Source organism: Neovison vison, chromosome 4, assembly GCF_020171115.1.
Source record: "Neovison vison isolate M4711 chromosome 4, ASM_NN_V1, whole genome shotgun sequence".
Classification (NCBI taxonomy): domain Eukaryota; kingdom Metazoa; phylum Chordata; class Mammalia; order Carnivora; family Mustelidae; genus Neogale; species Neogale vison.
This window is the reverse complement of record NC_058094.1, coordinates 176,508,554-176,531,958: the sequence shown is the minus strand read 5'-3', so window position 1 is coordinate 176,531,958 and position 23,405 is coordinate 176,508,554. Positions and strand designations below refer to the sequence as shown.

Sequence of the window (23,405 nt, the reverse complement as noted above, 5' to 3'; positions counted from 1 at the left end):
CTCTTTTTCATGAACTATTTGTTATCATGCCAGTTACTACTTTTTAGTCTATTCTGCCTCTCATTTGAAAGATTTGTTCTGTATCAGGGCTGCTTGAAGTATATCGGATTGATTCTGCTGGTTAATTGGATAATATATATGTGATCTGACTTACAAATTGGTAGGGCTCATAAAAATCTTGCTTCATTAGAGAAAAACTGAGGACTAAAAATGAGGCTGAAATTTGAATGGAGAACTCCAGGATGGAGGCTAAGACCAGGGGCAGACTTCAGGAGCTTATCAAGACATGATTGAATAATCAAAGGGTGGAGCCTGGACAAAATGTTTACTCGTCTGGGTAAGCCTTCAGTGTTTACTTTGGCCAATTGATCCCCTTTCATCCTCTCATGCCCACTAGGAGACCAACATCCATTAAACTCAAGTCTTTGGCAGTCTTGCTTTGTTCATTGTTTACATCCTGAAATAGCATGATTCTCTTGGCTCTTTATCCCTCTTGATTTCCCATGCTGCATTTGGATTCAATGGCAAATTCTGACTCAGAAAAGTTCCTGGGACTTTACTTAGGCACTAGTTTAATTACTGCCAGGTTTTTCCCAGTCCTCACAAAAGGAGATCAGACATTGCTTTGATCAATATCTTTTTGTCAGTGGTTTGCTTCTCTTCCCACCATACTCTTCCAGGCCCCAGGTATCTGATGCCTCAGGACCCTCCAGATGTTGTAATCTTTTTGAGGTTTCTTTGCTAATAACCAAACTTCAGACCCTCTACCTGGATGAGGCAGTGTTTCTCAGACCCACAGAAAGGGTCTTTGCTGCCTGCCCTCAGGACTTTGCTGTTTCAAGGTTTCACCACTAGAGAGTGGTGTTTTCTTCTTATCGTCCTTGAAATGGTTTATTTTGAAATGGTTGTGTGTGTGTGTGCATGTGTGTGTGTGCTTTAAGATTTCATTTATTTATTTGAGAGAGAGAGAGTAATCACAAGCAAGGGAGGGTGGGCAGAGGAGAGGGAGAAGCAGACCCACCACCTAAGCAGGGAGCCCAGCGTGGTGGACCCCGAGATCATGACCTGAGCAAAAGGCAGACACTTAACCGATGAGCCACCCATGTGCCCCCAAATGGTTTTTATTAAATAAAACTTTCCATAAATGAAATTGTGTGTATATTCTAGTGAATAAATAAGCTTGTATATTTTAAGGACTAAAAATGAAAAACGGTAAAGACGTTTCTTCTAAAAGTCATGATGTTAAGTCTACTATTAGATGATCAAAATTTGAAAGTTTCTGCTTCATCTGAAATTGAGTGTAAAGAATCATGATTTTGAATTCTGCAGCTCAAATATGGCTTTTTAAACTTTCCACGGTCTATCCAGACCTTTGTCTGAAGCCATTGTGCATAATGCAGTTACGTTCTACTCTCTTGGTTTTCATCTGGAGACATTTGTAAAATAAACCATGCTTTCAAGCTAATTTATTCTCAAGTTTATTGATGGCACCTACACAGGAACATGTGCAGGCTTTTCTAAATGGAAAAAAGAATGTGATATGTATAATCTTTAAAAAATCAAAGTCAGGCCAACTTTAAAAATGCCCAAGAAAGGAAAACAAGTTGTCGCTAAGATTCCACAGAATCTTTCTAGTAGCTATGCTTATTTAATATACAAAAAAAGGCAGGACCACATGATTCTTTACTCAGAGGGCCAAAAACTTTAGCTCTAATGGGTTTGCATAGGGACTAGGCAAATGGCAGAACCAGCTGAAAGCAAATCTGAGAAGAAGAGAAAGCAGCTCCTGCTGGATAGGCCTGGGAGGAGCAAGAAAGAACATAGTGTTTGCTGCCTCATTGAGTTTAAGATGATCTCAGACTTTCTTTACTTTGTAACCAAATCCCAAATTACAGGACTCTTTTCAAGCACCACAATTTTAATGTTAAAACAATATTGGGAGTTAGCTTTCTGTTCTGAAAAAAATAAACATCTGGAAATCAGGGTACCTGCGATCTGATATTGACCTAATCACCAACTAGGTAAGTGTTTTTAGGTAACTCATAACTTCAGTGTCTTAGTTTCCATATTTATAGAAGAAGACAACTGAAGTTGTCAGTAGTATTTAAATATGTATCATGGAAAATATGAGTTCTGTGGAGAGCCCCTCATTGCAGTGGACAGGGTGGTAGTAAGGTGAAGGTAGTGAGCTTTTTATCCCCCTAACTTTCAACCAGATGAAATTTTTTTGTTGTTGTTTATTTATTTTACAACTGTATTTCTTTAAGTTCGGGACATATTTCCTGAAATAGGTTCTCCATACATGAGAGAATGACAGTAGAAACCATTCAATTAAATTATTGCTAAGGTCTTTACAGTTCTAAAGATATGTTTTCTGCGACAACCAATGATAATATATATTGCATACAACAGATGTATGTATACATATAACAACACATGCTGTTATATATTTATATATTACCTTTCCCCGATATGACCTGAAGTATCCAATCATAAAAATATACATACAATAAAATTGAAAACCATTAACAAGAGAAGCTAAACCTCACATAATAATAATGACAGGATATAGTTGGTTCGGGCTCGGGGAGGAGATAACTTATATTAAACAAACAAACTGAAAGTGGAAATACAGGGATATTACTGCAAATGCACAAAAACCTAGCCTAAGCTTCCTTAGTAGCCAAAGTAAAACCCAAAGCATGAGGTGACACTAGTCTTTTAATAAAAGAAAACTTTAAGATTAGGAGGAAGAAACTTTTCCTTTCCCTAAACTCTGAGAATAATTATCCATACAGGGCTTTATATGATAACACAATGGGCAAATTCCCTAATTACAGTTTTACAAAAATATGTAGCAATTTCATGTGTGTCACATCTCATCTGTGCCATGAGTTAAAACCAAGGAAGTAGTGCTGGGCCATCTCTCTGTAAAAGTCATTTTGATAGGAGGCTGGAGTAATACACTTTACTTTAATGCTGTTTTGTAATTCAAACTGATTTAGAGTTAAGAGTAGAAGAACTATGTGTTGTAAATGGTATGCATGTCCGTTTTTAGTACTAGAGTGGCTTTTTTTTTTTTTTTAAAGATTTTATTTATTTTTTGACAGAGATCACAAGTAGATGGAGAGGCAGGCAGAGAGAGAGAGAGAGAGAGAGAGAGAGAGAGATTGAGAGGCTCCCCGCTGAGCAGAGAGCCCCATGTGGGACTTGATCCCAGGACCCTGAGATCATGACCTGAGCCGAAGGCAGCGGCTTAACCCACTGAGCCACCCAGGCGCCCACTAGAGTGGCTTTTACTGGAAAGATGTGGTAGGTGAGTTTAAATTCACATCGTGGGGACATACCTGGAGGGGAGGCTTTCCTTCTTGCTCTTGAATGCAGCAAAATGATATTTTGGGTGGAAGTGAAGTGCCTGGCACGTTCTTGCCTTCCTAGTTGCCTACTGAACCTCTGCGACAAGAGCCCCGAGGGCTGAGTTGGCTTTCGGCCAGCACCCAAGTGAGGCACAGTGAAAAGAGAGAGACCTACTTAAGAGGCCCTTTTTACCTCTGCCATGGAGTCAGTTTAAAAAATCTCTCCCTGTGTTACTCTAATGAAAATCAAAAGGAAAGGATGGGGTGGGGGACAGCAGTCATCACTTGGTTACATTGTTTTGGAGGAGAAGGAAAGCTGGGTCCCCTGCCTCTGTCACCAGTGAACTGTGTCAGAATCTGGCTTTCCTTTCAGTTCTTTTCTAGTGGCCAAAATTTTGTCATTTGAAATTTTAGTATTTTGAAGTACGGTATAACAAAGAGATAAAACCCACTCACCAGTATAGCTTCACAAATTCCCTGCTTTTTAAATCTACTCCATTTCATTTATGAACAGAGTTGGATGGTGGTGACAACAGACTGGATCTTGGCGATCACGTCTTGATGATCCCTCCATTTTACAGATGGACGCATGAGGCTCTCAGCCGGCAAGATGTCACTGAGTCACATACCTGGCTGGCCACAAACCCAGAACTAGCCTCCAGACCTTGAGATTTCTGGCCACCATGTCACAATATCCAAAAAAAATCATTACAATAGCTAATATTTTGTTTCAATATGTCTAAATGAAGCTTGGTGCATGTGTTTGATGTGCGTGCGTGTGTGGGTTCATTTCTCTTTGCGTAAAGATGGCAGATACGGAGATGGCGACAGTGTTGGCTTTTCGATTTTTGGCTCCAAACAGTTTTACTTTGCCATTCATGAGGCGAAAGAGGAAGAGAAAGAAGACAAACTTCCCCAAGAGTCTGAGTTTACCTTCCTAATGACAAATTTGTTTTCCCACATCACATTTTGCAAACATAAGAGAAGTGGCCTTCCACAGCCTGGTCGGTCTGCTTTCCTGCGTTTTGGGCATTACAGCAATTCCCTGAGTTTAGCCACAGCGTTTACAGGATCCCTCTTATAAAACCTCAGACGCTGATTTCTGAGAGAGTTTGCATCACTTACAGTGACCATAATGGGATGTGACTTAAAAAAACAAATGTGAAGAAAAAGAATTAAAGGCAGAGTTGCATCTCATGACCATCATATCAACGTAACCATTCTCACTTCTCTAAATTTCTTTTCAGTTTTAATCTGTAATATATATATTTTTATACTTGAGATCATAGTTATATAAACTTTCCAAATTAGCTTTTTCACTTAGCCATACTATAGACAATTTCTCATGTTATTAGAGATTTTGTGAGTACTTTTTAAAAAGATGACATTGTGCCCTAAGTTGATAGTTTGTAATTTATTCAATTATTCATCTGTTATAGAGCATTTGGGTTATTTTCAGTTTATTTTTCTAATATATATAATGCTCTGATAAAGAATCATATAAACTTAGCTGTCCCCCTTTTTCTTGAATTATTTTCTTGGGGAAAATGTAAGTTACGGAGAAGGGCTAAAAAAGTTTTAGGATTATTAATGTGCACTCCCCAGGGACAGACTCTGTTTTGTGGGGCCTGAAATTTATACAACATGGGAACGGGACCCTTTGAGAAAAAGAATACAAATTATAAACATAAATTTTTAGAGGCCCTCCCCCAGTGCCTTGAAAGGACTTACCACAGTAAGGGACCATAAGCTCAACTTTATCAACTCCATATTGTCAAATATTTTCCTTGAAATATTGTATTAATTTTTAAATCCATCATTAAGCTATAAGAACACCTCATTCCTGAATACTGCATTTTGTGATTTAATTACATTAGCTAGCATAACTTGGATACCTTTAATATAGATGATTTGCTTTAGTGTGCATTTCTCTCCTTATTTTAAAGACCACAACCCACTATCTCTTGCTACATAACAAATTATCCCAAAACTTAGTGGTTCAAAATAAGCATTTTATTGTATTTCACAATTTGATAGCTGAAAGATTTAGGTATAGGGATCAGCTGAGTGGTTTTCTGCTCGTCATGGCATGAACTATAGTTCTTGGCTTGCAGATGAGCTGGTCTGGAGGGTTCAAGGTGGCTTCACATTCATGCTTGGCACCTTGTAGGGGCTGACTAGGAGTTGGGGCCCAGCTGGAACTGTCGACAAGAGTACGCACATGTATATCTCCAGCAAGGTGGCCTCGGGGCAGCTGGATTCCTTACATGGCAGCTGGTTTCACCCAGAGTAAGTTTCCTTCCTTCCTTCCTTCCTTCCTTCCTTCCTTCCTTCTTTCCTTCCTTCCTTCCTTCCCTTCTTTCTTTCTTTTGTTCTTTCTTCTTTTTTTCCAGAGTAAGTTTTCAAAGAGACTTGGGCAGAGGATGCAAGGTGTGTTATAATCTAGACTTGGCAATCCCAGCAATACCAGTTCCTTCTGCATTCTATTAGTCACGCAGATCACTAAGGTTAATACAGAGTCACAGTGTTTCCGACGAGCTTTTGGGTCTCTAACCTCAGCAGCACAAAACTATGGGCTCCAGCATCTTCTGGCCATTCTAGTTACCCATTATACAGAACGTTTTCCTTGGTTAAATGACCAATGCCATCTCAGATATCATAGCACCTGCCAAGTGGTGCTCCTCTTGGCTATCCCAGCCCCCGCAAGCATAGACTGTTGGAAGCCTTGGCTCAGGTGAGTGGTACGTCCACAGCAGTGTCCGCACCGTTATCTAGGCCCCAGTTGTGTTTTCAGACCACCGTGTAATACATCTTGTACCAGCTTCCTTAACTCCGGGTGAAGTATGAAGGAGCTTATCTGGTTTCTATTTGCCTTACAGGACCCTGTATGTGCTGTATAACTGCTAGTCTTTTGTAGACATGGATAAAATGTCCAAGGAAAAATGTTTAGATTAGTGCAGCTGGCAAGACAGAAAGGTGAGCAAGTCATTCGTGAAATCCTGGAGCTTTGTTTTCTGAGTTTTTAATAGCCTCCCTTGTTTATAGGCTTTGTGTCCCAGGTCCCATTGTGTTTTGAAGGGAAGACTGTATTTTCACAAAACAGAAAGCAAATACTATTGGGAGCAATACTGGTTTTTCTTGTCAGTGTCAAATTGAATTTTTCACAGCAGAAATCACAGGAAGACGTCCGTTGATCAGTCCATCATTACCAGTTCACAGACAGGCTCTCAAAAATGAAAAAGCAGGTTATTAGAAAAAAAGCCTGCAATAAAAACCTCCCACCCCTTTTTTTGTAGTTTAACAAAAAATTACAGATTTTGGCTTTGTTGCCATTTGAAGAAATGAACTGCTCCAGGATTTTCATGCTTTAGAATTTAGTCTGCGCATTCTGTGGGAGTGGAAAAAGGCACTGCTAATTCCTTTTTGAACAAAAGAATCGACAGGGTAATGTTTATTAATGCCTTGACTCTCATCTTCTTTGTTAGTTCTGCAAAATTTGAATTAAGCAAATTTTTTTTATTTATTGTCAGGCTCCAGTAATAATATATTAGTGCTTTGTTAGTTTATTAATTAATTTGTGGCTTCAAATATTATATAAATACTAAATAATAATTAAAATGGTAGGATTGAAATGTTTTGAATAGAGGAAGGTAAGAAGAAAACTGTTTAAAATTAAAAATTTAATTTGGCATAATTGTAGTTATCTTTGGTATTCAGCAAAAATAGTCTGGTATAGGGACGCCTGGGTGGTTCAGTGGGTTAAAGCCTCTGCCTTCGGCTCAGGTCATGATCCCTGGGGTCCTGGGATTGAGCCCTGCATTGGGCTTTCTCAGTGAGGAGCCTGCTTCCCTTCCTCTCTCTGCCTGCTTCTCTGCCTACTTGTGATCTCTGGCTGTCAAATAAATAAAGATCTTTAAAAAAAAAAATAGTCTGGTATACATACATTTGAATAAACATGTAAAGTGTTTTTTTTTGTTTTGTTTTGTTTTGTTTTGTTTTACCATTTTAAGCCTGGTCCTATAGTTATTAACTGAATAATTATCTTTCTACCTTTGAAGTACTGCCTATTTACAGTTATTCTATGTCTTAGATGTCCTTATTTTATTATTAAGTCATTTTGAAATACAAAGACTGGTTTGTGAGGGAAGCAGCTGGAGGGGAGGCAGTGAGAAGGTAGTAAGATCAATAGGTTGCTGGTCCTGTAAGGTGAAAGGATTATTGAAATCAAGGGATTGCCATGAAATACTAATTTAAGTTAGAATTTATCACAGTTTTAAGAAACTGTTTCTTAACACAGTTAAGAAACTGTTCTTGTGGTTTCTACTTTATCCTGTTTTACCCTAAATGTGTCCCTCTTTAGAAACAAACTATGAGAGGCGCCTGGGTTGCTCAGTGGGTTAAAGCCTCTGCCTTTGGCTCAGGTCATGATCTCAGGGTCCTGGGATTGAGCCCCGCATCGGGCTCTCTGCTCAGCTGGGAACCTGCTTCCCTTCCTCTCTCTCTGCCTGCCTCTCTGCCTACTTGTGATCGCTGTCTGTCAAATAAATAAATAAAATCTTTTAAAAAATTTTAATTTAATTACCATGACCCACTTCAGGTAAAAATATTTTCACAGTAAAAGATCATATCTCATTAAACATTAGAAAAATATGGGGCGCCTGGGTGGCTCAGTGGGTTAAGCCGCTGCCTTGGGCTCAGGACATGATCTCAGGGTCTTGGGATCGAGCCCCGCATCGGGCTCTCTGCTCAGCGGGGAGCCTGCTTCCTCCTCTCTGCCTGTCTCTCTGCCTACTTGTGATCTCTCTCTGTCAAATAAATAAATAAAATCTTTTTTTAAAAAAGATTTTATTTATTTATTTGACAGAGAGAAATCACAAGTAGGCGGAGAGGCAGGCAGAGAGAGAAAGAGGGAAGCAGGCTCCCCGCTGAGCAGAGAGCCCGATGCGGGACTCGATCCCAAGACCCTGAGATCATGACCTGAGCCGAAGGCAGCGGCTTAACCCACTGAGCCACTCAGGCGCCCCAATAAAATCTTAAAAAAAAAAAAAATTAGAAAAATAGACAAAAGGAAAACAAAAATCAGTATTGAGATTCTTAACACTTAAACATGTGTCCTGGTAGTACTTTTGGGTGTGTTGTTCCAGTCTTGTTTCCCTTCCTCTGATTTTATAAAATATGATTATGATAGTTCTATGCATTTGATTTTGGACCACGTTTTAAGCTTTTCCATCGTACTATAATCTCATAAACATATTTTGTGCTCTTACAGACTTACCAAGATTTTCTTTAACAAGTGCATAATATTCCAGTGAGGCAATGTTTCATAATTTATTCAATTTTGTCTATAAGATATTTATATTAATATAATATTTATATATAATATTTATATATAATATTTATATAATATTTATATTAATTTACTTTGGCATTGAAATTGTGTAGTGATGAATATCATTATGTATAATTAATATATTATTATTTAGATTCCCTTAGGAATATTTATAAATTCATTTCCTTTCTTCAAGCAAAATAATCCAGATTCCTCAAATCAGTCCTTAGATATTTTTGTTTTATGTGAATCTTCTGAAAGTTTCCACATCGTATTTTAATAACTCCCCCACTGGATTTAAGTATAACAGACTGATCTTATATTTTCAGTATTTCTGGCTCCTATATTTATTTTATTATTTTACCCACTTTTCTATGTGGTTCTACATTTTTATGGTGTTCCATTCCGACCACAGCCATAAATCCACACATTGCCGATTAAAATAATAATTTATTTATTCTTTTATAAATGTGAATAAATATTTTATGTTTTGGGGCTAGTACTTTTTTTTCTGGTGAGTGTTTCCAAAATCATTTAGAATGCCCTTGGTAAATGCTTCATTTTCCTTATATTGCAAAAGGGAAAATTAACTTTCCAGTTAGCAAGTTCCTTTGAGCTTATAAGGATCAAAGATGCTTTTACATGACAAGGAGAGGTAATTAAGGAAGTAAGGAAGGAAAACAACCAAGGGGCCCATAGGCAAGGCTTTCCTGCACTGGGACCCCAGTGTGGATGCAGTAGGAACACTGGCAACAGGGTGGTAATTCTTGTAGTTGTTGACTCAGAAGCTCCCTACTCCAGGCCTTCTGCATTCTGGTCTGAAGGGACATTGCCCACAGAAGGACTCTGCATGTAGTCATTGGGAGCGTGGACCCTGAAGCAGATTCTCAGGCTTTGGCTCCTGTCCCCTTTACTTTCTACAGTGCGATGTTGGATAATTGAATTCATCTCTATGTATCTGAGTTTCCCCATCTGCCAAAAGGAGACAATAATATGCCCCTAGCCCCGCTGTGAGGGTTAGAAGACACAACAAATGCAAAGGACTTCGAACACTGCCCGCACAGAGGATACCCAGTGAGTGCTAGCTGTCCGTAGTTACTGCAAATTTAAGTTAATCTCCATTAGATAGTCTTTTTCCTATTTCTGTCAGATTTGCCTTATTTTCAGTGTCTTTATTTTCTATTACCGTATTTTATTTGCAATGATTTAAAAACATTAAATGTGAGTTTTTCTGGGGCGCCTGGGTGGCTCAGTTGGTTAAGTGTCTCCCTTGGGCTCAGGTCATGATCCCACGGTCCTGGGATAGAGCCCCACATCGGGCTCCCTGCTCAGCAGGAAGCCTGCTTCTCCCTCTCCCTCTCCCCCTGCTTATGTTACCTCTCTCGCTGTGTTTCTCTCTGTCAAATAAATAAATAAAATATTTTTTAGAAAAAGTGAATTTTTCTCACTTTGTCCTCTATTTTCATCCTCTTCCTTTGGTAATTCAGCAGTATTAATTTTCTCTCTCATTTTTATTCATGGTTAAAATCTGTTGAAAAGAATGTTTCTATTCCCTTCCGTATAAGTGCCATGTCATTTTTAGCTTGGACATATGAATCAGTTTTAAGACTCTTCCTTATTTCTTGCCTCATTTCCATAATTGCATGTCATTTTCATTTTAGTTTATGTCTCACTGTGTGGATTTAATTGAAATGCTTATTTTGGTTATTGTTCAAATACCAAAAGATAATATGCTGGAGAAATAAATGTTTTAACATAGTCTTATAAAAGTTTACAAGAGATAAGTGGCTAGGATATTGATAGAATTTTAAAAACATTTGTCTCTTATTAGTTCATTTATTATAACAACAAATTGTTAGCCTCTGTACAAATATCAATGTCTTGGTGATTCAGATTCAGTTTCTCTACTTTTTAGAGAGGACCATACTATGTATCCTTTATGGTCTTACTGGGAAGTTGAAGAGAAAATTGATATGTGTTTAGAAATGTGGAATAGAAAAAAAGAAGGGAATGTTGTAAATCCAAGAGAAGGAAGAGAAAAATAGAAGCAAATAAGTAAAACACAATATAAGATAGTAGAAATGAGTAAAAGTCGAGAGTTTTTAAGTGACTATAGAAGGATAGCATTCAACTACTTAAAAACAGAGGTTAATAAAAAACACACGTTTTTTAAAAATCCAAATAAATTTGCTGTTTATAGTGGCATACCTAATAATCAGCCAAAGGGGTTGAAATAAGGAGGTTGTAAAAGATATTCCAGGTAATTACTCTATTTCTTTGAATTTATGATACCATCCATTTTAATACACACTCTTATTTAATGTAATACCATAGTGAAAAAAACAAAGCCAATTAAAATCTAGTATCAATTGCATATGCATCTTGATTTCTAGAGATATTAAACCATGTAAAAAAAGTGTCTTAAAATTACAAAAATTACAAAATACAATAATGAAAAGAGAGAGCTGGTATGGCAATATTAATATCACATTAAATGAATTTAGGTCAGAAAGCATTTACAGGGATAAGTACAAACACTAGAGGAAAATAAAGAGAAAAGTCATTAAGAAAACATAGCCTTTGCATACTTATATGAGTTTAACAACAAAGCTTTGAAACTTATCAAGCAAAAACTGAATTACAAGAAAATTTAACACCTTCAAAATTATGGTTGGAAATTTAATCACATCTCTAGCAGAAATGTATAAATCACACAACTGTAAAATAATTATAAGTATAGAGTATACTTGAACAATATAGTTTAAAATGTCATCTAAAAGACACAAAGGGACTCGGGAATTTTCTTCCTAAAGTTCAAAATTTGTTCTTTGATTTCAGACATTCTGGTTCTATATTTCTAACTTTTTTTTTTTTTAAAGATTTTTTATTTATTTATTTGACAGACAGAGATCACAAGCAGGCAGAGAGACAGGCAGAGAGAGAGAGAGAGAGAGAGAGAGGAAAGCAGGCTCTCCGCTCAGCAGAGAGCCTGATGGGGGACTCGATCCCAGGAGCGGCTTAACCCACTGAGCCACCCAGGCGCCCCTATTTCTAACTTTTTAAATGAGGAAAGTGATAATGCATTATATATCACTCTAAACCCTCAACCCTTTTCCTAAAAATGTAACAAAAAAATAGTAAAATACATGTGTATGTTAAATACCACACAGTTAAGGTAGTCATATAAAAACAAAAAAAAAAAATTAAAAACCCAATATTGCTTAGTGCCAGTAGCTGCAAAATTCACATGTCCTTTATACCGTCTTGATTTTGAAACGGCTACTATGGTTCCAGTGTTCTATTGGTTTCATCTGAAATGAAACTTTATGCTTTTTTGAAATTGTTTGGCTAAAAATGTTCCTTTGAGTTTAGGGGAAATAAACATTTTTTCCCTAGAAAGAGAGTTGGCCAAAATATTGTAATGAGAGATTCATATTTCTGTAAATGTATTATGTATTAATAACTAAGAGATTTTACTGGGAAAATGTTAACCAGAGAGATATTTTGGGGGATATACATGTGGGTGAGAGAGAGAGAGAGAGAGAGAGCCAGTGAGCACTGGAAAATGCCACCTGGAGCACAAGCCAACTTTGTCTTCCTGAGCTACAGGTAGAACCAAGACTTATCCTAAAAGCCAGTGTTTATGTTTTCTTAGTATCCAGAAGTACCTCCATCTAGATCTTACAATTCTAAGAAAAGACAGGGAAACCTGAACCCCAGCAAAGCAGTGTGAAGGAGAGAGGCTTTGTCCCTAATCTAGAGTAGAACTAGTCTTAGATACAGTTCCTAGGCAAAAGGCCATGCCACTCACAGGGAAGAGAGAGTCCTACAGTTTTCCTTTATCATCCTGATACCCCATGTCTAGTACAATGTCTTAATATGTGTTTTTGCCCCTGGAAGGTTGCCTTGTAGGGGTGGGCATCTTAGACTGCCATATATTTTATTATGTCCAGTGACATGTTTGCCTAACAAAAAAAATGAAACAAATACATTTTTATCACCTCACAATTTATGATTTAGTGGCTCTCAATCTTCACTGTATATCAAAATCTCTTGAGAGCTTTTTCTAAAAATAATAATACCTGGGCTCCATCCCAGGATCTTGGGGTAGATTTTGAGCATCTACATATTCTTTTTAAAGCTCTGAAGTTGACTTTGATGCAGAGGAACCATTGAGAACCACCATTTTACACTAACCTGGTTAGGGCAAATGGGCAGGATGCCGACCAGGACAAAGCTCCAGAGCAGCCATCTAGGAGGACCCTGACCTGGCACCAAGTGGTACTGTGGGCACAACTCTGAGCCTCCTGCCATTTTCCCCATCTGTATCTGAGGAGCCCCCTTCTCCTACAAAGCAGTAAGGGTCTCAGCAGAGAGAAACACAACTCTTAAGCCTGAGTATTACCCTTGCTTTTAAAGAAGGAGGCATTGGGGAGGAAGAGAGAGGACTTGTTCTTGGAAAGGTTTGCAGTCCATTTGGGCTGCTAAGTGAATAGGTTCAATTTTTCAGGCTGATTTAATGAAATAAAAAGGACAGTGATGGATAATTCCATTCACTCCATTTTGGATGATTTCCTTTGTGTTTAATTTGCTGTTTCCATTAGTATAATACTTGAAAATGGAATAATAAAACAGAGTTTAAAATATTAAAATTGATCATTTCTTTTGGTTCCCAATCTTACATAAGAAAATTTGGGTTTCTTTTAACTTCTTTCTTCAGAGTTCTTGTACACTCTATCACTGCTTGATACTATCTGCAAATAAGTGAAATTTTGAAGATTTAACTGTCTCCCAGAAAGGAAATAATCCTCTAGTTTCCCAGCATTCAGAGAATATAGAAGCATTATTAGTAACAAAAATATTTCGTTTGACTGAATCATATATATGTATTATATATATGTATATATAAATTGTATATAGTTTTCATATATATCGCTGAAACTATCCACCTGTTTATCTACCCATTCATCCATCCATCTATCTATCTGAATATATATATTCACATAGGTACACATGTTAGTATTTTTCAAGTTTGTACTTTGATAAACATTCCATACTTTACACCCTATTCTCAGTTTACAAAGTTGACACATAAAAACATGGTGAGTCCCTGAAACATTAAAAATTAGACATGATAAATTGTGGAGAACGTAGGGGAAACTCTTGCTTTATGCATAGGCTGATGTGGCATAATGAGTGTTCTTTTTTAAAAATCTTGCCGGTTCTACCAAACTTCATCCATGTGCTCCTCACAGCAATTATCATGAACCCTCTGTTCTCATTTAACAGCCAAGGAACATTGATATTTTCTTTCTGTCAAGAAGGTAGACTTGTCGGATGATATGTATGATGATTCATGCCAGTGTTCTAAGTTCAAACCAAGAAAGACTGTGGGTGTATACAAAATATTTGTCAGAGGGTGTTTTTCTCTTGGCAAAGAATATTGGAAATCTTATAATTGGTTCTACCCACTAACGGAGCAGCTATTGGCTGTAAAACATTAATTTTTGTTGAAAAGGGATTGACAAACCTTGGTTGGGAAAAATTCAGTATTTTTTCAGTTATGCTCTTTAAAGAGGTGAAAAGAGCATTATCAGGTTGAATATTCAGTTAAGCTAAAATGGCAATGAAACTTCCACAGTGCCTTTCCTTCTTTCTCTTTTCCAGTATTTCTTAAGTATCTTTGTCAGTAACCACTTTTACCCTTATTAAAACCAACAGAACTGACACAGATATGAGAAAATAAAACAAACAAAAACTATCATTTTCAACAGTGATTGGTATTAACTGGAGATTTATAGTATTTAATCCGCACAAAAGCTTTTTAAAAAAAAACAGTTTTATTGAAATGTAATTCATATGCCATTGCTACAACTACTTAAAGTAGATATATTTACATCCTATTAATGAGAAAAAGTGATGCTCAGACCACTGAATTCATTTTTTAAAATATTTTATTTATTTATTTGCCAGACAGAGATCACAAGCAGACAGGCAGGCAGAGAGAGAGGGGAAAGCAAGCTCCCCGCTGAGCAGAGAACCCGATGTGGGGGCTCGATCCCAGGACACCAGGGCCATGACCTGAGCCAAAGGCAGAGGCTTTCACCCACTGAGCCACCCAGACGCCCCCCACTATATTCATTTTTAAGCTTTGTTTCAAACCCATCTGCCTCAGGTCAAAGCCTGTATTCTTTCTACTGTACCTTAGTGCCTCTGTTGTCAAAAGGTAGGAGTAATGCAAATAACTGTTAAAATGTTCTATAGGGAGTGATGAAAAGGAGATTGAGTCCCAAGATATGACCGGTCAGTAGTCATTTTTTTCACTTAGGGAGGTCAGAGCCTCAAGCCATCTGAAGGAGAGGAACTCAAGCTTCTTGAGTGGGTCCAGCTGAAGAAATTTTTTCTATTGTTCAGGAATAACAGGAGGGAGAAATCAGAGGAAAAGAAAAGAAAAGAAAAGGAGTTAGCTTGTTGTGCCACTTTGCATACAGTATTCCATTTGACTATTAAAGCAGTACTATGCAGATTGTGGGCTCAGTATATAATAATAAAAGTAATACATAGTAATACTTGCTATTCTTCCTCCTCCCCTTCTCCTCCTCCCCCTCTCCTCCTCCCCTTCCCCCTCTCTTCCTACTTCTCCTTCTTCTTCCTTTCCCTCTTTCCCTTCCCCTCCTCCTCCTCTCCCTCCTCCTCCTTTTCCTCCTCCTCCCCCTCCTTCCTCTTCCTCTTCTCCTCCTCATCCTCCTCCTATTCCTTCTTCTTCTTTACAGATGATAAATAAAATCACAGAAATGTTTAGTAACTCTCTCAAATTTATACCCAGGGTCTGCAACAAGAAAATTCTAATTCCAAAGCTTGTATTCTCTGGACTTTTCCAAATATGCATTTACATCTAAGAAACAACAAATACTGCTGACAGGTGAAAAACCAATCTCATGATGTCAAATATTCTATAAAGTGGTGGAGTTATGCATGATATGAAGCTTACAAGAAAACAAAGAATTAAGCTCAGGGCCTTGGAGAGGGCTGTGCAAACCAGGGCCCTACAGATTCAGCTTCATTAGCCACACTGTAAATCTGACTCTGGCTCCACCTCTTTTGAATCAGTAGTTGATCTCTGTATCTTTTGAAAAAAATTAGCCAGGAAGCTTCTCTTGCACTGAAGGGTGCAAGAAAAATAAAGGGTTAAGGTCACTGTTACATAGCCAAATTGTATCCAAGAACTCATAAAACAATCAAACTTGTTCAGTTACTAGGGACAGATTATACAGCTAATTTATCTTTGAAGGTTTTCTAGGAGCACGCATCACTTAAAGTTAAACTTGAGATTCACATCACTGTGAATATTATTATATGGCAACAGTGGACATTTGGTAACAAATTTTTTAAAATGTTTTCCACAATGAAAGTACTAAAGCCTTGATCCATGACTTAGAGGATTAGTACTCATATGCTTATGTGGGGGAGCAATAATGCAACTGTGCTCAGAGGAACATTTCAGGCCATGTCACAGCCACCATTTACAAATGTAGAATCATCTGTTTAGACCTGCATTTGAGCTACTTGTCTCACCGGAGTGTGATTTTCATCTTTAATTTAGCTGATTGGATCTTCAAGAGGAAGTGCTGTTCTCTAATCCTCATCAAGAGCTAGAACATCTAACTCCATATACTCTAAGAAGTAGAAACAAAGCTGAAAGAAACTAAGTATGGTGGGTTTTCCCAGACCAGATGACCTATCCTGGTTTTTTGTAACCTAACGTGTATTCTTGTATCTGGATCTGGATCAGGAGGCAGATGGCTGCTTAGCTGGACCGGCTGATTTCCATCCAGTCTGACATGATTGCCCTTGGGCAAGATGCCGTCAGTACACATTAAGAAACAGTTCCATGAAAAGGACCTGGGGTTGAACTTAGGGTAAATGGCAGGGTAAGGGTGTTGTTCCCAGCAGTCCTGATGATGCTGGTGCTTCTGCTAAGTGATTTATTTATATTTCACCATCACACTGTGAGGCATGTAACTAACAATGTTTTCCTTGCTGTGATCTCTTTGAGAAAGGGAGAGCCAGATTTGTGGGTTTTTGCTAGCAATATGTGGAACTTAAAGCATGATGTTAATAAAATTATTTATTTTGGTTTTCCTACCAACTCTTTCTGTAAGTATCACCCGAATCACTTACTTGTTGTTGTTGTTTTTAACTTTCTTACTGAAGAATAATATACACTTGCTTGTTGTTTAAACATATTGTGTTGGTTGAGTATTTGTAAACATTTTCAAATTCTTTTTAAATTAAGGAAAGGGGTGCACATTCACACGCACGCGCGCGCACACACACACACACACACACACACACACAAACTCTGTCCTTAAAATAAATATCATTATGACAGCAAATTTTTGTTATTCATTTACAAGACTGAAATACTCCTTTTGCTTATCTGTTTAGAGTCCTTTACTTTTTCCCTTTCAGACTGAGGCTTCTGTGAAGGTCCCTTGACTCCCTCATTAAGCTAAACATAAAACAATTTCTGATCAACTGTTTCTTTGTTCCTGATTTGTGCTCATTAATATGATGTTGGCCTGAACAATTATCATAATTTTCCTGGACTTCAGTTCTGCCAGTGGTGGAAGGGTAATAAGATATAAAGACAGTGATAAACATCTTGATGTGGTAATATTAACAAGATGGAATATTTTGAGTTACCAAGACTGGAGGCATCATGGAAATTATTGTGTATTACCAATACCTTAAAGTCGAAGGGACCCTGCTGCCCACCCTGAAGAATCTTGTAAAGCCGCTTTTCTTGGGGAAAAATCACCCTAACAGTTTTTTTTTTTTAAATCTTTGAGCATAATGACCAGAGATGATAAACTATTTAATTGTTGGTTTATGGGATATGTACACTACCAATCAGAAAATTCCACTCGTCCATCCAGAGGTTCTCTGGATCCAGTAGCATAACATCCAGTAACACTACACACACCATGGCAGCATCAAGTAAAATCATAGCAGGTGCATGTCATCAGCTGATTACAGTATTCTTTTATGAGCCTCTCAGACTATTTATTTATTTAACAATTTTAAAAATTTATTTGAGAGAGAGAGAGAGAGAGAGCACACAGGGAGGAACAGAGGGGGTGGGAGAAGGACAAACAGACTCTGAGCTGAGTGCAGAGCCAGACCCTGAGCTCAGGGACTCACTGCAGGGCTCCATGCAGGGCTCTACTCAGGCACTTACCTATTTAACCCAACCAAGGAACACATTTTAAAGAAATAATTATTTTAGCAGTTATTGCGTCCCTGGCTAAGCTTTTGCAAACACTCCTCTCCTGCTCTACCCCCAAATTTTCTGGGATCTTTTGCTAAGTTGTACAGCTGTACATTCCTAATTGCTTAAGGCCTAGTTTAAACAGTAAAATAAAAGAAGAACAAAACTTTGTTTATTTTTTTTAAGGAAAAAAAAATAATGGGTCATGTAGAATCAGAATATGTGTATTGTAAGAGACATGTTTGACAAGAATGTGTCCCCAATTAAGTGAATAGTAGACTGCTCTTTTCCCACTTATTTCTTCTAGCCAAGAATGACTCATGCCTCTTTAGACAAAATTTTAAAAATTCCCTTTGGGAGAGCAATTGCCAGTGAGTATGACACTTAATTGTAAGAAAACACAGGGAAATGATAAATCTGGAGAGTGCTATTTGCACCTGTGTAAACAAAAACTGCCCTCCATAGGTCACCATCATAGTCCTTTCAGTCAAAGGCTTTTCCCGTATACTCTTCCCTGTATTCAAAGACAAAAAGTCATATCTAGGATGAAGTCCTGTGAGATTGTGTGTGTGTGTGTGTGTGTGTGTGTGTGCACGCACCAGGGAAAGAAGTTAGCATGGTGGTTTTCCGAATGTGGTTCTCAAGATGTGCCCCTCTCCCCCCACTCAAAATCACATCACATCACTTGGCCAGTTTGTTAGAAATGCAGAATCTCGGGTGCAACCCCAGACCTTCTGGATCAGTGTTACAGGGTGGGTCCAGCAAAGCATCTTAGAACAAATCCTGCAGGTGATTATGGTAACACTGAGTTTTAGAACCACTGGCATAAAGGACAATGAAGATGTGCTTGGGTGACTGGAGAAGAGGGCTACCCCACAAAGACGTATAGCTGATAACCCCCTGTTTGTTCCTGAAATGTTATGACCCTCCAGGACCCCAGCTGCATAAGTCATCCTGATTCTTTTTTATTTTTAAAGATTTTATTTATTTATTTGACAGAGAGAGATCACAAGTAGGTAGAGAGGCAGGCGGAGAGAGAGAGGAGGAAGCAGGCTCCCTGCCGGGCAGAGAGCCCGACGCGGGACTCGATCCCAGGACCCTGAGATCATGACCCGAGCCGAAGGCAGCGGCTTAACCCACTGAACCACCCAGGCACCCCAGTCATCCTGATTCTTATGTTGCTGAGGACTTCTAACTGCATTTCATGGGTTGTAACTATTTTTTTTTTACATCAGGGGTTGTTAACCTCAAAGGAATCCTAGATATAAATTGTTCCTTTCTGCTCTTTTCTCCCCCAAGAAATTAAGGAGTTTAGGGAGCTTTCTGTCTTAATTGATTTTCCATTAAAAATATATACTTTTATCGTTTTGAAAAATATTTTTTCATTTTTTTCCTACTCATTTTAATTTGATTTGCTTAATTTTGCTCAAGGATATGTACTTAGTTTTCTAACCTAAAGCTTTGGCTACCTGTGGTGTGCCAAGGACTTTAGTTTTGGACATTATGTTTGGTAAAACCAACCACAGAATTTTGAAGATCTTCCAGGAAACCTGAGGTTTCAGTATAAATTGCATATTGCACAATTTGGCTTTTCACCCAACCTTCCCATGTAGTTTCACCTATCAGAGGAAAAAATTGCTATACACCATTTGATTTTTTAAATATGCCACATTGTGAGATAAGTTTTGCCTTTGTTTATCCATTATATTTGAAAAACGTTTTTCCCTTCTTTCCTTTCCTTTCCCCCCCCTTTCCTCTTCTCTTTCTTCTCTCCTCATTTAATTTTGTTCTTTACTTCTTGATACCAGAAAAGTCTTTTGATTTCTTTAAAAAATGGAATAAATGTCTTTGAAATAAAATGTCAAAGACTTCAGGGGTGCCTGGGTGGCTCAGTGGGTTAAGCCTATGCCTTCGGCTCAGATCATGATCTCAGGGTCCTGGGATGGAGCCCCACGTCAGCTCTCTGCTCAGCAGGGGGCCTGCTTCCTCCTCCCCCTCTGCCTACCTCTCTGCCTACTTGTGATCTCTCTCTGTCAAATAAATAAATAAAATCTTAAATAAAAAAAAAGTAAAAGACTTGAAAGAAAAGTATGAGAATTAGAGTCAAAGGTGAAAGAGGTGTGGTTAACACCTAAAGGAGAACAAGAAGTCAAAGTTTCGCATGCCTGGCAGTTTGAACTAGAAGGTGGCATAGTTTCAGAGTGTAGTGTTGGGAACCTTGAGTCTGAGAGGGGGTGTATGGCATCCTGAGTCATGGGCTGTATGGAGTAGCCATAATGTTCATGAGGAATTATGTCTGGGTCAGTCACTCACCAGCTGTTCGACCTGGTAGGTTTGTTATGCCCCGTTGCTGAGATTTATTTTTTGTACTCTGTAAAATCTTACAGAAAATTTCTATTTTTCAGGGTTTTCATGGGACAAAGAGAAAACATACATGTAGAGAAAGAAGTCTGAGTCTCAGCAATGGGATGCTCCCAGTTAGTATATCCTGATGCTTTTAATTGTAGTTCATCCTTTTTCATAGTTGCATGGTACTTCAGTGAATTAAAACACCATATTTATTTATCCATTCATGTGGCAAAGGATAACTTGGGTAATCCAGTTTTTTGTTAGTGTAACGTAATGAACATTCATGTGTATCTCTTCCGACATACATATACAAGGCTTTAGTGGCACAGATAGCTGAGATTGGGATTGCTGGGTACTGTGGTATAAGCACATTTCCTAGAGGATGCCAGATTGATTTTTAAGTGATTATACCTAGTGACACTTCCACTAGGAGAATATAGGACTTCTCCCTTTCTCCACATCTTTGCCAAAGCTGGTGTTGCAGATTTTAAAAATTTGGCAAATTTGATGGGTGTAATTGTACCTCATACAGTCTTATTTAGAATTCCCCTGATTTCCAATAAATTGAGCATATTTTAATATACTTTTGGGTCATTTGTGTTTATTTTTTAAAGAAATACTTGTTCAAGACGCCTAGGTGGCTCAGTTGGCTGAGCGACTGCCTTCGGCTCAGGTCATGATCCCGGACTTCCAGGATCAAGTCCCGTATTGGGCTCTCAGCAACTTGAAGAGTCTGCTTCTCCCTCTGACCTTCTCCTCTCTCATGTTCTCTCTCAGATAAATAAATAAATAATTCTTAAAAAAAAAAAAAAAAAAAAAAAAAAGAAATATTTGTTCAGATCTTTTTCAAAATTTTCTATAATTTTGTTTTTATTTTGGTTATTGATTATGAGTCTTTTAAATTTCTTTATATTATTATTATTATTAAGTAGGCTCCACATCCTGAATGGAGTCCAATGCAGGGCCTGAACTCAGGGCCCCAAATCAAGACCTAAGCTGAGATCAAGAGCTCAACTGACAGAGCCACCCAGGTGCCCCTGATTCATAGGAGTCTTTTAGAATCCAATCCTTTTCTTCTTCTCCTTTTAGAATCCAATCCTTATCTTCTCACACTTTTTGGCTTATGTTGTTAATTTTTGTAAATGATGTCATTTGACTTATCTGTAGGATTTCTCATTCTTTTAAAATATGGTTTGCATTTTGTGCTTGTGCTTTGCTTAAGAAATTCTCTACTTCCCAGAAAGTGTAAAGATAATTCTTTAGACTCTATTTTTAAGTTTTGCTTTCCAGTCTTTAAATCTCTTAAAATTGATTTGTGTATAATTAATGTAACTTTTTAAGCTGTATATCCTCCATTTACTGAATCATCATTTCACTGCTCTATGTGACGAATTCTGTCATTCATCAAGTTTTCATGTGAGGGTGGGTCTGTTTGTAGGGGTATTGTGTGTCCTTAGTTTCTGTTCTCATTTCACATTGTCTTACTTAGCACATATTTAAACTAAATGCTGGTGGCACACTTCACTTCCTTCTTATTCTTTTTTGGGATTGTCTTGATTATTAGCCCTTTACTTTTCTATATAAATTTTAAAATAGCTTAAGAAGTTACAAACACATACATATACATAAAATGTTTTGATTTCTCTTAAAACTGCGTTGAATGTATAGAAGAACTTAAGGAAGAATTTCTAGTTTTGTGAATGTTTGTCTTCCAATCACCAAAGAGGAATTTTCTATTTATTGAAGTTGTAGCTTACTATTCTTTTTTGTTATGCTTGGAATTTTCACCAATTATTTTTTTTTTATAGGATCAGTAATACATTCTAGTTTTGCTTGTTGGTATTAATCCAGAGTCTAAGCATTTTTCAGTGAAGTGCTGATACATATTTTAGGATATTTAGTGCAGTATCCCACCAGAAGTAGAGGATCTATGTAGAGTATTATTAAATGCAGTTTTCTATTCTTTTTAAAGATTTCATTTATTTATTTGGGAGACAGAACAGGTAAGAGAGAGAGCATGAGCATGGGGAGGGGTAGAGGGAGAGAGAGAAGCAGATTCCCTGCTGAGCAGAGAGCCCAAGGTGCAGGACTTGATCCCCGGACTCCTGGGATCGTGATCTGAGCCCAAGGCGATATTTAACCAACTGAGCCCACCCAGGAACACTGCAGTTTTCTATTTAAGTATGTGTGAATACTTTAATTTTAGTTTCTCTGCCAACCTGTATATGTATGCTTATAAACATTATTTATTTATTTGTTTTGTAGGTGGAAAAATGATAACCAATAAAAGATCCCAGTTTTGGTTAGGAGGAATCTCACGAAGTAAGTCTGAAGGAAATTTGTTTGACATGGAAGCTCAAAAATCCTCAAGAAATTTCCATGTTACAGGTACGAGAATCTATAACTTGTAATTTTTTAAATCCAGCATCGATAACTATTGGAAGCTTACCTCTGAAAAGAGTTACAGAAGATTAAAAGAATTATAAAATTATCATGCAAATACTTACACTATCATTAAAAAATGAGCAAAATGAAATAGCACAGTCAGCAGATTATATAAATCTTCTGAGAAGGCAAAAATTCATTATTAAGTGAATGATATATGCAGTAAATATAATAAATTTGGGGGTAAATGAGATCTCTAGAGGTTGAACTGGGCTAAGAAATTTTCATGAAGAGTTAAAGAATTGAACTGATCCTCAGAGGAAAGGTAAGTTTGAAGAGAGTTAGATGAAAACATTGAAAGAAACATGAAAATAAGAGAAATACAACTTTTATTTTTCAAATGCACATTCTAATTTTTAATGTGTGATGCTTAAAACCCATTTCAATTAAGATATAGTTCTCTGTGTACTAAACAAAAAAGTCTGTCAGTTTACTTGGATTCACTTTTCAATTTTGGCTGGCCAGTTGGGCTTTTGTTTTCATGAAAGCTGTACCAGTTTCACCAAGGTCACAGAATCATTACCAATATTTATTGAGAAATGACCAAGTATGAATTGCTAAACGTTTAAAAATAACTAATACTTGTGAGATATATAGAAATTCCTTATGGTTCATATGTAAATATTTTCATGTGTTGCCAATTCTTAAAAATATT

The 23,405-nt window shown here is 37.5% G+C and overlaps 1 protein-coding gene across 2 annotated transcripts in view; it reads left to right on the top strand.

The window, feature by feature from the left end:
- MACC1 (MET transcriptional regulator MACC1) overlaps positions 1 to 23,405 on the top strand; it is a 58,433-nt gene that overhangs the window by 15,217 nt on the left and 19,811 nt on the right. Inside the window, exons 1-2 of one of the 2 annotated variants that reach the window (XM_044246179.1) lie at positions 20,405 to 20,433; positions 22,571 to 22,693. In XM_044246179.1, the coding sequence (XP_044102114.1) occupies positions 22,579 to 22,693 (115 nt within the window). In that variant the 5' untranslated portion in view covers positions 20,405 to 20,433; positions 22,571 to 22,578. Of the gene's footprint in view, positions 1 to 20,404; positions 20,434 to 22,570; positions 22,694 to 23,405 lie in introns of those variants that run through there. The other variant, XM_044246178.1, reaches the window with a different exon arrangement.